Source organism: Xiphophorus couchianus, chromosome 20, assembly GCF_001444195.1.
Source record: "Xiphophorus couchianus chromosome 20, X_couchianus-1.0, whole genome shotgun sequence".
NCBI classification, from domain to species: Eukaryota; Metazoa; Chordata; class Actinopteri; order Cyprinodontiformes; family Poeciliidae; genus Xiphophorus; species Xiphophorus couchianus.
In genome coordinates this window covers 3,663,786-3,680,385 of record NC_040247.1, presented here as the reverse complement: position 1 = coordinate 3,680,385, position 16,600 = coordinate 3,663,786, and the positions used below count along the sequence as shown (strand labels likewise).

Here is a 16,600-nt window from a genome sequence, read left to right as displayed (position 1 = left end):
AGTCACACATAAACATGGTTATGTAAACTGCAGCGTGTGCATGTTAGCAGATAGAAGAGGCTAAAAGAGGTAGAGGAAACAATAGAATCCAGAACAAAAGCAAACTTCTTGCTCTCTGATATGTTCAGCTTTCAAGTAAACACTCAGATTAAATCAGTTCTGCTCTCGGGTTAAATATCTTCTCTTTCAGCATGAATCTACATGACGAAGACCTGGAACAGACTCGAGGAGGCAGCAGTTCCTGCAGACCTGCAGGTGGTTTATGGATGACTGATTAGTGACATAAACAATGCCAAAGGTTAAATGCAGGAAACAGGAAGTGACCTGCTGCAACAGTTCTGATGAAGGACAGAAGCATAAAAACGGTCATTGTTTTCACTGAAGCATGAGAACGATGGTTTTATTCTGAAGTGGCTGATCTCCAGAGACTGACTGAACTGTTCCAGGTGAGTGAAGAACTGCAGATCCAGTTCAGCTGCCTGAGACGTTCACATTATTATTTTGGCTTCCAGAACAGAAGAAGTTGAGCTGCAACTGTCTTGTACTTTGGAGACAAAGTGCAGATTAGGGATAATTTTGTTGGGATATTAGTCAAGTTTCTTTACCATCCAAAGAATAAATGAGCAGGAACAGTTCGACAAGTAAGTGAGGAATAAATTAACGCAGCTGCAGGAAAGAACAACCTGAAGGTAGGATTTGACTAGGACTGACTATGCTCCTCCCATCCAGGGTGAACACCAGAGGACCTGTTTTGTCTTCTTTAATCCGACTCCAGTCCATTTGTCTAGAAAGTCTAGTTCGGTTGTGGAAGTGTGAACAATAATTGACTTCTGACCTCTGGTCCTCCAAATCTCTGTCTGGGTTTGGTTGAAGTGAACTCTGGTTCACTTCTTGGCATACGTGAACGCCAAGTGGACTGAGACCGCTCCAAAAGCAGGAAGTGGACTACAGCATAGGGCATTCTGGGTAAATACAATCAAAGCTAACGTGCTAGCCCAGCACTAGCAGCAGAAATGTTTTTAGCCAAAGACAAAGAAATCCTCCAACCACTAAAATCTGACGCCTCCATTTTGTTTCCATATGGTGAAGAAGGAAGTTGCGCTCAGTGTCTTCTTCATTGGTTTTCATGTCATTTCCTTCAGTGGTTCTTGGTGCAGAGCCTCCACAGGCCAGGAGGGGAACAGGTTGCTCACACAGTTCAGTATGAAAACAAACCACACCTCCTGAAAATGCAACAAATGTTGCAATTTTGGTCTCCAATCAGAGTCTACTTGTTTGATTGGAGCTGGTACACTCCAATCTACCGGCTCTTAGAGGTGCTAAAATTTATAAGCTTTGTCTTATAAAGTTTCAGAACCATCTTCAACTGAAGAATGTGGTTCTAAAAGACATTCAAAGCAACTTGGAAGTGTTTTATGTCCAATTTAAGAGCAAAATGATGCAAAGAAATACATGACTGTCATCAGCATAGAAGTGAACATTTGTTTCAGCCACATTGACCTAGGTTGTTTAGATGTGCAGTAAATGAAACAAACCTAATACACAACCCTAAGGTTTTCCCTTTTGAATCAGACCTTTTGATGCACTGAGATCTGTCACTTGGAGGAACCACAACACTGCAACCCAGCTAGCTTACTCTGTCCTCCAGCTCTTGGTTTAGATCAGGGTTTCTGATCTTCAGGTTCCTCCTGAAGCAACCTGAATTTCATCCCAGTCTCTGCTGCCGTCTACGGTCCTATAGTCACTTCTTGGCAGATGAGTTCCTCTCATGAGTCTATGTGATTCTGCCATCGCTTGTGTGAAGGACTGAGCAGTAAAAGGAGAATCAGGCACAGGTTTCAGTCCATAAAGAATTGTTTTTTATTTAACCTAAAACAGAAATAATGAAAAATAAAAGAGGTAAAAGTAACAGAATTCAACTCAAACAGAGGCCTATCTAAAATGAGACAAAACTTAAATTTAAATACTGGCTGATCAGGCCACATAGAAGACACAAAGGGGAAAACATATAACAGTATAAATGAAAATATGCACACTTATTCCAAAATATAGTGTTAAATGATGTGTTGCATTTAAACAAAAACCAGTTACCCTGAAAATTAAATCATATATTTAAAGAAACAAAATATCAGTGTGGTGTGATTGAATGTTACCACATTTGTGTGGCTGTAACTGCAGCCATCAAACCTCGATGGTGGTTCCATCAGGTCAATGTATTTTCTGACTATTCCAAATGTTTCAGAATAGGCTGTCAGTCTGGGACCTGGTTTGTAAGAACAATACAGGGTGAGGAACCAGTAGACCTGTATGAAGGTGCAAAATAGTCTAGAAGCCAAGATGTTCAGGTGAAGGGAAGAAGACTGAACGACTGAACCTGGAGGGAGAAACTGGTGTATTCTGGTTTTAATTTTCAAGCTGTTGTGATTTTATTTGATCAGCAATTGCAATGGACTGCTGTAGATGGCAGTACCTTCAATTATTTACAATAAAACAGAGGAAATTAACTCTGTTAGCATTAATATTCACCTAGTTCCTCCAAAACATCCTGCTGTGGTCCATCAGCTGATCTTCCTTCTACTTCTCCAGGTTCTTCTGGTTCTGGAAGTGATTATGCTTCGAAGAAGCGGAGCCCAAACTAGAAGATGCTGGTTGGAGATCCAGCAATCTCGCTATCTGTCCTCCGCTCCAGCACCACCTGAACTCCGTAGACTGCATTACCCAGCAAGCAGCAGAAGCAGACAGGGCCAGGCGGGCCAGGAGTCGGGCCAGCTGAGCCCGGCACAGATCAACAGAATCTTGAAGGTGAGACGGGTCCAACATTCAGAGGTTCTGCTGCTGGTTCCGTCACATTGCTCCTTTCTTACCAGGCCAACGAACACAGCCACACCCTGCCCAGAGGCCCCGCCTCCCATGGAGTGCTGGGTTTCCATAGCAACACACTTCCCTCTAACCACCCCAGTGAGGATCGACGGAGCAGCGCCACCTGCCTGCTGGGTCGGGGCGGGGTTCTGTTCGGTGTGTTTGACGGCCATGCAGGTCCGTCATGTGCTCAGGCCATCAGCCAGAGGCTCTTCTACTACTTCACTGTGGCCATGCTGCCACTGAGAACGCTGCAGGAACTGGACCGGGCCGTGGAGGAGGACCGGGCGGTACCACCGCTGTTGGAGTGGCACAAACACCCCCAGGATCACAGCAGCCTCGATGGCGGCGCCATCTCCTTCCACAGCCTCAGGAATTACTGGCAGGAGAGGCTGGATGAGGATGACGAAGAGGACAACGAGGTAACTAGCTGTTGTCAGATCGTTTACAAGAAGGTGATTCAGGACAGGGAGACTGTCACAGCTTTGACCATAAACCTACACCTACTGCTGGGAAGGTACAGTTACCTGATGTACTAACCCAGAGTCTATAGTGAATTTACCTAAGATGGTTGGAGGTCCTGAGATATACACTAGATGGCGCTACCAGCTCTGAGTCAAGTTGAAGTTGTTTCATGCTCTGTCTTTAAGACCATAGAAGAAACTGGTCAATGGGGGTTAGGGTTCTGGCCAAGGCTGGGACAGTCCAGAACAGGTAATCTTATCCTTAACCTGGAGACAGTAAGACTCTTCATTACCTAATGACTGCACCGGATCTGCCAGGTTTCATATATGATATTATTTCCTGTTTCTGCTCTGACTGGCTGCAGGATGATGGCAGAGTGACACCAGCACTGATGGATGCGTTCAGACGTCTAGACTATGATGTGTCTGTGGAGGCTCAGGTTCACCTGTCCCTGTCCTCTCCCAGGTCTGTATGTCATCAGAGACTCTGTGAGGTCATACATCTATGAATGTCTTTAAGAGCTCAATAAATGTTTTGCTCATTGGATGAGTCCAGAGTGATGGCCCAATCCTCAGACAGCACTGAAAGCTTTGTCCTTGAGCAAGGCACTATCTGGTTCCTGATTCTCCTCTTTAACGTAGTTCCTCTCTAGGTACAGATTTGGGTTTAGAACTTCTTGCCTGCTGCTCTGGTCTTCCCAGGGTTCAGACGTCCAACATTTGGGTTCTTCCATCCATCCATCCATCTTCTTCCGCTTATCCGAGGTCGGGTCGCGGGGGTAGCAGCTTCAGAAGGGAGGCCCAGACTTCCCTCTCCCCGGCCACTTCTTCCAGCTCTTCCGGGGGAATCCCGAGGCGTTCCCAGGCCAGCCGAGAGACATAGTCTCTCCAACGTGTCCTGGGTCTTCCCCGGGGCCTCCTCCCGGTGGGACGTGCCCGGAACACCTCACCAGGGAGGCGTCCAGGAGGCATCCTGACCAGATGCCCAAGCCACCTCAACTGGCTCCTCTCGATGTGAAGTAGCAGCGGCTCTACTCTGAGTCCCTCCCGGATGACTGAGCTTCTCACCCTATCTCTAAGGGAGAACCCAGCCACCCTACGGAGAAAACCCATTTCGGCCGCTTGTATCCGCGATCTCGTTCTTTCGGTCATGACCCAAAGCTCATGACCATAGATGAGGGTGGGAACGTAGATCGACCGGTAAATCGAGAGCTTCGCTTTTTGGCTCAGCTCTCTCTTCACCACGACGGACCGGTACAGCGCCCGCTTTGCGCCAATCCGCCTGTCAATCTCCCGCTCCCTTCTTCCCCCATTCGTGAACAAGATCCCGAGATACTTAAACTCCTCCACTTGGGGCAGGACACCCCCCCTGACCCGGAGAAGGCACTCTACCCTTTTCCGGCTCAAGACCATGGCCTCGGATTTGGAGGCACTGATCCCCATCCCGGACAATTCACACTCGGCTGCGAACCGCTCCAGCGAGAGCTGCCGATCACGATCTGATGAAGCCAAAAGAACCACATCGTCTGCGAAAAGCAGAGATGAGATCCTAAGGCCACCAAATCGGATCCCCTCAACACCTTGGCTGCGCCTAGAAATTCTGTCCATAAAAGTGATGAACAGAATCGGTGACAAAGGGCAGCCCTGGCGGAGTCCAACTCTCACCGGAAACGAGCCCGACTTACTGCCGGCAATGCGGACCAGACTCTGACACCGGTCATACAGGGACCTGACAGCCCGTATCAAAGGGCCCGGTACCCCATACTCCCGGAGAACCCCCCACAGGGCTCCCCGAGGGACACGGTCGAACGCCTTCTCCAAGTCCACAAAACACATGTAGACTGGTTGGGCGAACTCCCATGCACCCTCCAGGACCCTGCTGAGGGTGTAGAGCTGGTCCAGTGTTCCACGACCAGGACGAAAACCACACTGCTCTTCCTGAATCCGAGGTTCGACTATCCGACGGACCCTCCTCTCCAGGACCCCTGAATAGACCTTGCCAGGGAGGCTTAAGAGTGTGACCCCTCTATAATTGGAGCACACCCTCCGGTCCCCCTTTTTGAACAGGGGGACCACCACCCCAGTCTGCCAATCCAGGGGAACTGCCCCCGATGTCCATGCGATATTGCAGAGTCGCGTCAACCAACACAACCCTACAACATCCAGAGCCTTAAGGAACTCCGGGCGGATCTCATCCACCCCCGGGGCCTTGCCACCGAGGAGCTTTTTAACCACCTCGGCGACCTCGCCCCCAGAGATTGGAGAGCCCAACCCAGAGTCCCCAGGCTCCACTTCCTCAGTGGAAGGCATGTTGGTGGGATTGAGGAGGTCTTCGAAGTACTCTGCCCACCGGCCCACAACGTCCCGAGTAGAGGTCAGCAGCACACCATCCCCACTATAAACAGTGTTGGTGCTGCACCGCTTCCCCCCCCTGAGATGCCGGATGGTGGACCAGAATCGCCTCGAAGCCGCACGGAAGTCTTTCTCCATGGCCTCTCCAAACTCCTCCCACGCCCGAGTTTTTGCCTCAGCAACCGCCCGAGCCGCATGCCGCTTTGCCCGCCGGTACCCATCAGCTGCTTCCGGAGTCCCACAGGCCAAAAAGGCCCAATAGGACTCCTTCTTCAGCCTGACGGCATCCCTCACCGAAGGTGTCCACCAACGGGTTTGAGGGTTGCCGCCGCGACAGGCACCGACAACCTTGCGGCCACAGCTCCGATCGGCCGCCTCGACAATGGAGGCAATGGAAGTTGAAGTTTCCCCTACAATTCATGGGTCATTGGTTTGAGCCACAGCCCATCCATGTCCATCATTTTATCCTTGGGGAAGACATTTCACCCACCTTACCTACTGGTGGTGATCAGAAGGGCCAGTACAACAATATAGCAGGCTTGCTTCTGTCAGACTGCCACAGGGCAGCTGTGGCTACAATCCAGTAACTTGTCATCATCAACATGTGATCGGCAATGACTGATTTCAATGTCTGATGTTATTTCATGTCTTTGGATTAGAAAACAAGCCCATCTCCATTTTTTCTGTCACAATAACTTTTCTTCTTTACGTCCACAGACGGGTGTCCATCCCTGGGGAAGGCTTTTCTCTGTCCTCTCCCCTCCGGGTGGCGCTGTCAGGCTCTACTGCTTGTGTTGTTCACGTCTCCAATGGCGTCCTGCATGTGGCCAACCTGGGGGACAGTCGTGCAGTCCTTGGAGTCCAAGAAGGGGACGGGCGCTGGTCGGCGCTGAGCCTCACCAACGACCACAGTGCTCAGAACCCTGAAGAGCTACAAAGGATTCTGGGGGAGCACCCGGCTTCGGAGAGGAAGACGGTGGTCCGTCATGACAGGCTCCTGGGCCTGCTGCTACCCTTCAGGGCTTTCGGAGACGTTCGTTTCAAATGGAGCCCGGAGATGCTCAGTCGACTTTACGACACACGTCCAGATGTCCTGTCTGCGGTCAGCGAGTCGGTGCGGACTCTGCCGCCTCATTACCTGACCCCGCCCTACCTGAGCGCCCAACCTGAGGTCACGCGACACCTCATGAAGCCTGCAGACAAGTTTCTGGTCCTGGCAACGGATGGACTGTGGGAGCTCATGCACCGGCAGACGGTGGTCCAGCTGGTTGGAGACCATGTGGCAGGTCAGGAGACATCTGGACCGCTTTGCTTTAATGATGGGAGTTTTATTCTGTTCACCAGGGATCTCCATGATAGATCTATCAGTTGTAGATCTACAAGTTGTAGATGATGCTGAAGCTGCTCTTCATACCTTTAGCCACCAGAGAGAAATGTGTTAAAAAGCTTTGAGTTAAGTTCTGGTTCTGGTCTTGTTCAGGTCTTCAGCAGCAGAGGCCCATCGTCCCTAGCGCTGACACCACCCTGGGAAGCCTGCAGCGCCTCCTGCTGGAGCGGAGGGACCGAGTCCAGTCGGTCCTGGAGGACCAGAACGTGGCCACCCACCTGCTGCGCCACGCCCTGGGTGACGACGGGTACGGATCTGTGGACCAGAACCGCTTGGCCCGGATGCTGAGTCTGCCAGCAGATCTGGCCCGCAGGTACCGTGATGACATCACAATCACAGTGATCCACCTGAATGACCTCTGAGGTCAGATAAAGGTTCCTGTTGTTCAAAGAACCAAACTTACTTCATTTTGATGAACTGGACCAGCAGGGTTCTGATGGACACATCTGCAGTCAGCAGCAGTATCAGAACCAGTGACAGATCATGGTTCTGTTAATGGACTCATTCTGCTTCATGTACCTCTAATGGTTTCAAATCAAAGGAGTGAACTGGAACTATCTGCAGGGAAGTCCAAAGTCAGTCCCCCAGGTCCGGTTTCTTCCATGTTTTAGTTTTTCAACTACCTTCTTAGCAGGTCAAAGTTCTGCAGAGGTTCTTCTAACAAGCCATTAGAAGATCCAGGTGTTAAACCAGGGAGAGAACTAAAGGTGCATTCACACCAGCCCTTATTAGTCTGCTTTTATCAAACTCCAGTCCACTAGTTTAGAAAGTCCAGTTCAGTTGGTGAGGTGTGAATGCTAAGCTAACTCTGGACTGACTAGAAACCTCGGTCTGGGTTTGGTTGAAGTGAACTCTGGTAGGGTTTGAATCATGGGCGTAGGTTTGGGTATGGACGGTCGTGACATGTCACGACCAATATTCAAGGGATATAAAATAGTCCCGACCAATTTTTGCCATATAAATTAAAAAAAAAAACATATGTATTTTTTAACAAAAACAAAATAAATAAACAAAAATCTACATTGATTAGTTTAATATTTCAATATACTACGCAGTGGTAACATTCATTTTAAATGCTGGTGAGTTGGTGAGTAAGTTGTAAGGTCCCACCAAAACTTAGACCAAACCTACGCCCTTGGTTTGAATGCATATGTGAACGCCAGAGACTACTCCAACCGCAAGACGTGGACTACAGCACAGAGAATTCTGGGTAAATACAACCAAGCTAAACATGCTAGCCTAGCACTAGCAGGAGAAATGGCTCGTGGTCTTTAGTTGAAGACTAAAGAGAAATTCTCCAACCACTAAAATCTAACGCCTCCGTTTTAGTTTCCATTTGGTGAAGAAGGAAGTTGCGCTCAGTGTCTTTTTCAATGTTGAAGTTTTGTTTCCAATCTAATAGTTTACCAGGCTATCAAGTGTGTAAACAGCCTGAAACTGAAGCTCCACTTCCCTCTAGTGGTCAGAACATGAGCTGACCACTCATGTTCTGAAAATGATGTCAGGTTCAACATCAGATCATCGCCTGGACAGGCAGGTATGAACCAGTCCTGACTGGGAGGACTGGGCCACCCAGTCTGCTGCAGAACCTGAAGTCAGAGAAGAAGACTTCATCCTGCTGGAGAACAAACCTTTACGGCTCCCCCTGCTGGTTGCGTCTTTGAGTCAAACTATTAAAATAAAACCTTCTGTGAACTAAAATTAATTTGAGTTTAAATAAACTCCAGTTGTTTTAGTGGGAGGTCCTTCCTTGGATTCCAGCCAATCAGGAGCCAGAAAGACAGACTGCAACATTTCAGAGAGACATGAAAATAATTTTTAATCAATAATTTTACAAAATCAAATTTGCTTTAGAAAAACACTTAAATACTAAACCGTTCAACCCAACCAGTCAACTGACAGCTTGTCGTTGTCTCGCCCCCCACACGGCTCACAGAGCCAATAGTTGGAGGTCGGGGGCGGGGCCACAGAGAGATCTCACCAATGAAACTAAGGAATTAGGAAGTTGATGGTGTTGCATCACATGATCATGTGACCAGTGTTTGGACGCAACCAATGGGAGGAGAGCTGGTTGTTTATGTCCGGATGAAAACAGAGAGCGCCCTCTGCTGGCAGTTAGACATGGAGTCAAACTGGTCCAATGGGATTTCAGGGTTTAAAAAGAAGATGGGATCTATCGTCCAATCAGAAGTCGGTGTTGTTGATCACCGCCTGACCGGTGGAACCAGCAGCTGCGTGGCAGTGGCAGACTCTGGGAACAGGTTGTGGTAGGTAGGCAGGGGGACGTACGCCGCTGTGATCATTTTACCTGGAAACACAGGTGAGATCACGTCAGTCAGATCCGCTCTCTGATTGGTCCGCAGCGGTCATGTGACAGCAGGTCTTACCTCCAAAGTACCTGCCGTGCAGAGCGTTAACGGCGGCCATGGCAGACGGGATGGACGGGCACTTCACATAAACGTTCCCCTGAAAGACAGAGGTCAGAGATCCTCCACCTGACAGGATGTCTCACTACATGCCGTTTCATTGTTATTAAAAACAAGTTATCAAAACTAGCTGATAGAACTTCCAGCTTCTCTTATTTCAAACTATTAGAGAGGTCAAAGGTCGGAGGCGTACCTCGGCTGAGTTCATGTCGACATAGATGTGGACGACTCCTCCGTGTTTGTTGCACTCCTCGATGACGTCGTGCTGGATGTCCAGCTCCCAGCCCGGCACGTTCTCACTGAAACACAACACACACTCTGTCACACACAGACACACACACACACTCAGCTGGAGCACAGGGTTCATCACTTCCTGTCCACTCACTTCATCACTTCCTGTCAGCTCTGAGCTGGGACCAGTAAGGATGGAGATCTGGGGTCTTGGGTATAAACGTTTTGCGTATAACTTTATGCAGATCGGGATACATGAAGGAAAGTGTCTGAGAATCTTGGAGAATTCGGCGATGAAGTTTTTTTATTTTCTACCTTTAGTCAGTGTCTAAACTGCTAAGCTAAACGAGCCATGAAAGAGGTCTGGGCTCTTTTGAGGCCCAGACCTCCAGGAAGCAGAACAATGAGAAGATTCCTTCCTCGAAGAACAGAAAGAAACCATCTGAGGATGCGTCAACCTGACCAGAAGAAAAACCTACCTTCAGTTAGCTTAGCGTTAGCAGAGTCATATTCTGAGCTAAAGGTTTGGATCTGTTACATTTTCCTGTTTATAATTAATCTTGATTGTTCTGTAATTTAAATACATTGGAATAGTTTTTCATTCTAATTAAAATTTCAAGCAGCTCTAAAAAAAATAATTCATTTTAATGAAACTTAATCTATCAAACTTCAGACATGAAAGACCTTCTCAGTAAAGGCTGGTATTCAGTCCGATTCATCTGCGTTATGTAATATTAACGCGTTAAAATGGTAGATAAATCCTATGACAGCTTGAATAGTAACAACTGTCTTGTATTTGTCTTACTTCATCAAAGTTTATAAAAAATTGTGCATTTCAATGGAAATACTGTTTTTGCATCACGAGTCTCCTGATCCTAACCGGCTGTTACTGCAGGTGGAAAACAAGAAGAAAACAGGAAGTGGTAGGAGGATGACGGCGTGTTTTCTATTGATTTATTGGGTGAACAAACTAATTCACGTGTGATCTTAATTTAATTTCGTATTTAATGGAAACACCACAATGCAGAGTTGTGTTTTTCGACGTTAGCGGAATATGAAAAGTTTTGCGTTCATTTGCACTGCAGCTAACATCAGCAGCGATCTCCAGTCTGATCACCAGGTGTGCGCTCACCTGTTGGGGTTGAACATGTTGGACAGCTGGAAACAGTGAGTGGCGAGTGGCTGAGACGGCAGGTTAAGCGCCGGAGTGCTCATGTTCATGGTCAGAGGTGGATTCATGGCAGCTGGAACACAGACAGGTGAGAAACTGAAAGGAGATGGAGGAACAGCTGCAGATGAGCTGACTGATGATGCGTTTACCTGACACGGCCGCCAGCGCGCCGATGGCGATGGCGCCACTCATCTGCAGCGCCTGCTGAGCGGCAGGAGGGATCTGCAGGCCCGTACCTGTCCACACACACAATTAAGCCTTGAAGGTGGGGGCGGAGTCACACCAGGTGTGAGAGGGGACGTGGCCTCACCTTCAGCCAGCCGGGCCATCAGCTGCAGCCGCCCCGTGGTTCCCAGGTCCACGCCGGACCGGTCCAGCTCATCGTTGTCCAGGAAGGAGGAAGCGGCAGCGGCGTCGGTCCGCTCGGTCACATGACCCACCTTCATGGGCCGGCCCGCCAGCTCGAAGCCGTTCAGCTGCTCCAGTGCCTTCTTAGCGCACTCTGCGTCTGCAAACTAACAACGCAGAACCGCTGCACCACAGGTGGCTAATGCTAACAGGCTAATGCTAACGGGCTAAAGATGTCACCAGGTTCTGCTCTACTGATGATGAGGAGGAACTTACCGTGATGAAGCCGAAGCCTTTAGATCGGCCCGTCTCGCTGTCCATCATCAGCTGGATGTTTTCAATCTGAGCGACACAAACAGGCTGTTCATACCACAGCTGATCAATCAGATTAATCAGGAACTGAAATAATCAACTAACTTAGTAATTGATTAATCATTAGCTGGAGAATACAAACCCTAAAAAGGGTTTAAGAAAGCAAAACTGGACACAAATATAAACAGTTTTCATTTAAGATAAAATAACCTTCCTTGTAAATTTGTTCTACCCAAAACTAATGGAGTTTCAGTTTAATAAAAAAATAAATAAAACAAAACTAAGTTTTCCGTAAGAAATTAGCTTATTTTAAGTCAATAACTTCTTAATATTGATGAAACGTTATCTGCCAACGTAACTAGAAATTTGTATCTATATTAAGGAATTATTAGCTAATATATTTTATTGATAAATTATTTGTTAGTTTTGCGTCATTTCAAGTTCTCTTTTCTTTCTTTTTTTTTTTTTAAAGTGTTTGTTGGCTCTAATGGCTTTTATTTGAAAGTAGTTCAACAGGAAAGAGGGCAATGAGAGAGGGGAAAGACATGCGGCAAAAGTCACCAGGCCGGGAATTGAACCTGTGACCGCCGCCACCAGGACTAAGGCCTCAATACGTGGGTCATGCTTTGCCCCTGCGCCACCACAGCGCCCCCATTTCAAGTTTTCTAAGATATGTGCATCAGAAACGACCAAAATTCCTTGGTAAGATTTTGTGTTTTAGCAGTGTCGATTACAATAATCGTTAGCTGCAGTCATAGTTCACACCTAGATGGAGGCGTTCATGTGTGTGTGTGTGTCCCACCCGTCCAAACGGCTCAAAGATCCCTCTCAGCATCTCCTCTGTGATGTTGAAGTGCAGCGAGCCGACGTAGAGCCGCATCGGGCCAAACGTTCCCTTCTGAAGGCTATTGGCTGCAGCAGCGGCAGCAGCTCGGTTCTTCTCTGCCTGCAAACACACACACACACACACACACACCCCATCGGTTCAGTCTGCCCCAGCACACTGAGCTGCGTCGCCATGTGTCCAGGTGTGTGTGGGTACCTGTGAGGCCTGGACGATGATGGGAACCCCCAGCAGCCTCTGACCTGTCAGGCCGATGGCCAGAGGAACCGAGCTGGCCTCCACAAACTCAATGTAGGCGATGCCCTTTGACCTCCGTGAGTTCCTGTCAGAGATCATCCTCACATCCCGAACCTGACGGATGGGAAGTAGGCAGGCGTTACCATGGTAACCATCGAGCCATTAGTTATTTGTCCTGCTGGCGGGACGTTTCCTGTTTCATCTACTTTTCACACAGTTGTTTTAATTTTTCAGCAGTTATGAGGCGCAGTGGAGAAACCAGAAACTGCTGCTGCGCGGGTTACCCAGCGGGTTGTTGCTAGGTAACCAGAAGTTACCCAGTGGGTTGTTGCTAGGTAACCACAAAGTGAGCAAGTCAATTGGTTCCGCTAATCTAGCTTAGCATATCGGCTGAGCAGCTAACGTCTTTCCTCTGCCTACATTTCCCAGAATGCCGTGCAGTTCTGGATCAGAACTATTGTGATTCTATGCAGTTATTGATTTATGGTCCTGCTCTGATAGAAACCCTGTGAGGCTCGGTGCGCCGCTGAACCCGTCTGGCGCCAGCAGAACCTTGTGATATGTTTCCTGGTCAGGTGACCCCACCTTCCCCACAGCAGAGAAGAACTCCTCCAGGTCGCGGGGTCGTATCCGGGCCGCCAGCTGCATGCAGAACACAGTGCGGGCGTCCCGCTCCTCCGGGGTCAAGTTGTCCAGCGGCAGCCTGGGGACAACAGGACGGTCAGCAAACACATCCTGACCCATAATCAATCAATCAATCAATCAAATGATAAACTAAAATTAGCTCAATTTATATTTTGAAGTTTAGCATGTTTTATGAGTGATTTTGTTTACAGAGACTTTAATCATTTTTAATTTATGGTTCTAGTTGTTTGTCTTTTCTTATTTTTGTTTTTTTTATTAGTTTTGTTTGTTGTTTTTCCATTTTGGACATTAAAAATATCTTCCAGTTGCAGATTTGTAAAGTGTTCTTTACAAAGTTAAAATTTATTGGTGTTTGAAAGAGATTTTTCACTCTTTAAATTAAGAAAATGCATAAAAATTATTCACTCAACAAATACAAAAATGGTCTGGTTGTGATTATTTACTTTTTCAAGTTCGTATATTTTAGAATAATATGCAGGAAATTTTCTACAGTGGTTAAAAGTGACGACATAAAAAGTTTGACTTTCCACTTTATTTGATCTACACTCTGTGCTCTTGTGTTTGTCCATTTCTGTACCAGTTTACTCAAGTTTTTTGTCAGCATTGTGGTTTTTCCTTTTTAGACTTGAGCATAGAAATGTTAAAAATAAAATCATATTATATATGGATCAGTATTACCTTAAATGGTCAAAAACCAAAATTATTACGATAATTACTGGGGCAATTTGTCATCCAGCTAAATTTGAGACTGTGACAGAACCTAAAATAATAATAATATACTGGTAATGTAAGTTCACCCTGTCAAAGAACAACTAGTGTTATTTTTAAGACATTTTAAATATCCAAAATTAATGAAAACAAAACAACAAAAGGAATTATCCATCTTTAATTGATTTATTCAGGTCTAAAGGTCCGAAGGACCAGGAGACGGCGTCAGTCTCACCTGGCTGGGCTTTTCTCCTTCCTGATTGGACTCTTGCTCCTCGACCGTCTGCGGCTGAAATACAATCAGTCAGTCACCAGAACCGGACCGGGTTCTGAAACCTCCAGAACCACGGACCAGAGGCATATCCTGAAGGTTCTCCTTCAGCAACCTCTGATGAAACATACCAGGAAATGACATCACTGAGAGAAACAGAAAGAGGACTCACTGCTTGTGGTGGTCTTTGTAACGGCCCCCCCGCTCCCGGCTGCGGCTGCGTCTGCGCTCCCGGCTGCGGCTCCTGCGTCGGTCGCGGCTGCGGCTGCCTTTGCGCTCGCGGCTGCGGCTCCTCTTCTTATCCCGACTGCGGCTGCGTTTCCTGTCTCTGCTGCGGCTGCGCTTCTTCCTGTTGAATCAGGTCGAGGTAAATTCTGACATCACTCCTTTAGTGAACTGTACGGCTCTGCCTGCATTAAAGTTGCTGCTCAACAAACAGCAAAAGCTGCAACCGCATGAACCACACAAACACCTAAGCACAAAAAAACAAATGCAACAGAAAAATGCTGCAAATAAAAAACGCTGCAACCACAGGAGATGAAAACAGGCAGGAAAATATTGCAACTGAAGTAAAAACAAATAGTATAAAATGTTGTAAACTCGCTCCACTCAACAGAAGTCCTCCAGACCACTAGGGGGAGTGGATCACAAACCCCCCTGGGACCAAAGCCTCAGAAAAGACCAGAAAAACGATGGAGGAAGAAAGAAAACTTGTGTCACATTTCATGTCTTTTACAATATTATAGAACATATTTATGTATCTAATATTACCTACTCTACACTCCCCCTAGAGGTCTGGAAGACTTCCGCTTTGAACCATTTTATACTCACTGTTGCTTTATTTATTTGCAGTTTTTGTATTTTCTGTGGTTTTTTCTTAAATATATCTTATTTTCTGCTCAGGTTTTCATATCAGATGTTCACTCTTGTTACTTATAACCTGTTACATCAGTAACAGGTTATAAGTGTATTCTTGAATTTTCAATAAAAGAGAAAAAAAAACAATGAAAAGCGCTGCAGTTCCTTCGGTATATGTAACGTCTGTTATTTCTTTATCATTCCCGGTGAGCAGGTGTTACCTCTTGCTGCGCTCCTCCTGTCCTTCAGGGCTCTGGTTCTTCCCATCCTCCTGACAGATACACACAAATCGTTAATAGCACATGAACATTCTACAGAACCAGAACCAGAACCTGACTCCACACATGGGGAGCCCAGGCTAACAGGACAGGAGTTCAGGTGAGTCTCACCTTCCTGAATGGAGCCTCCAGCATCGCCTCGATGTCCAGGTCGTCCGCCATCATGCTGCTGCGCACACACAGGTCAGTGACCGTGGATCTACAGGTGGGAGAGTGCAGGTGATGCATCTGCAGCTGAATCATCATCAACCTGGTCTGGATTTATAAACTGAACCAGAACCAAACAAGTCCTGTTATGTTTACATGCTGCCACTGAGTTGAGGCTTGGTTCTGATCTATGGACGGATCCAAACTAAACGAACCAAGAGCAGAAGACGTAAGACATGATGATGATTTGAGAACCGAACCTCTGCATGTCAGGCAGGTAAGCACCGGTCTCTGCTGAACTCTGAGGATCCGAACTGGGTTTTCTGGGAAGTCTGGTTCTGATCAGAGTTCAGTGTTTTGTGATGGTGGATCCAACTACCGTCCTGGTTCCATTCAGAACCTTCTGTTTCATGGTTTTACATTTACTAACACACTCATGAACTGGATCAGCACCAGACTGGAAGAACCACCATAACCTTTGACTAGTCACTGGTTCCGGCTCTTCTAGAGCCAGTTATCAGGACTTTGGGTCTGGATTCTCAGGGTTCGGATCGGGCACCCAAAGGGTCTCATTTTTTAAAGTACTTCGACCGGATCAGAACTCGGGACTTTGATCTGGCTCAGCTAACAGCTAACCGCTAACAGCTAGCAGCTATCGGATAGCCGTTAACAGCCGCGGGCTGCGGTGCTGGTGGGTCCGGGCTGTGCGCATGCTCAACCGGATCGGAAGGGCTAAGCTAACAGCAGCTAGCAGCTAAGTAACAGCGAGGCAGCCCGCTCCAGGCGGATGGCCGGCCAGAGGAAGGCTCTCAGCGGCAGCAGGATGTAGATTTACCTGGGTACAGAGCAGCTCGGTGGGATGTGAGCGGCTAAACGTGTGTCCTCTGTCCGGATAACGGATCCTGTGTCCGGGGTTCGCGCCTCGCTACTGGCGCTGCTTTAAATGGCAACCACAGGAGTTATCGCGAGACTTCTATAATACGAGATGAAAACACAGCTTAATATTTCAATTCAGTTCTTGATATCAGCTATATATATCTCTAGGTAGGGATGAAACTGATC

The 16,600-nt window shown here is 47.5% G+C and overlaps 2 protein-coding genes across 3 annotated transcripts; one reads left to right on the top strand and one right to left on the bottom strand.

Moving 5' to 3' along the window:
* The first annotated feature begins 110 nt into the window (after positions 1 to 110).
* LOC114135393 (pyruvate dehydrogenase [acetyl-transferring]-phosphatase 1, mitochondrial-like) lies at positions 111 to 12,662 on the top strand. Its single transcript, XM_028002663.1, has 7 exons — positions 111 to 446; positions 2,587 to 2,802; positions 2,868 to 3,281; positions 3,689 to 3,789; positions 6,393 to 6,961; positions 7,156 to 7,375; positions 12,579 to 12,662. The coding sequence occupies exons 2-7, from the start codon at positions 2,611 to 2,613 to the stop codon at positions 12,610 to 12,612; spliced, it is 1,530 nt and encodes a 509-aa protein (XP_027858464.1). The 5' UTR covers positions 111 to 446; positions 2,587 to 2,610; the 3' UTR covers positions 12,613 to 12,662.
* Positions 8,856 to 16,592, bottom strand: LOC114135394 (RNA-binding protein 39-like). Of its 2 annotated transcripts, XM_028002664.1 has the most exons (15): positions 16,374 to 16,592; positions 15,503 to 15,590; positions 15,335 to 15,384; positions 14,428 to 14,604; positions 14,220 to 14,273; positions 13,217 to 13,334; positions 12,593 to 12,745; positions 12,353 to 12,496; positions 11,515 to 11,580; positions 11,201 to 11,405; positions 11,040 to 11,126; positions 10,852 to 10,963; positions 9,682 to 9,787; positions 9,450 to 9,528; positions 8,856 to 9,370 (listed from the first exon to the last, which is right to left on the bottom strand). In XM_028002664.1, exons 2-15 carry the CDS (start codon positions 15,554 to 15,556, stop codon positions 9,267 to 9,269), a joined length of 1,509 nt encoding a protein of 502 aa, XP_027858465.1. In that variant the 5' UTR covers positions 15,557 to 15,590; positions 16,374 to 16,592; the 3' UTR covers positions 8,856 to 9,266. The 2 variants fall into 2 exon arrangements, with proteins under 2 accessions (XP_027858465.1, XP_027858466.1); XM_028002665.1 differs by lacking the exons at positions 8,856 to 9,370; positions 9,450 to 9,528 and having other exon boundaries at positions 9,682 to 9,806.
* Between the last annotated feature and the right edge of the window lie 8 nt (positions 16,593 to 16,600).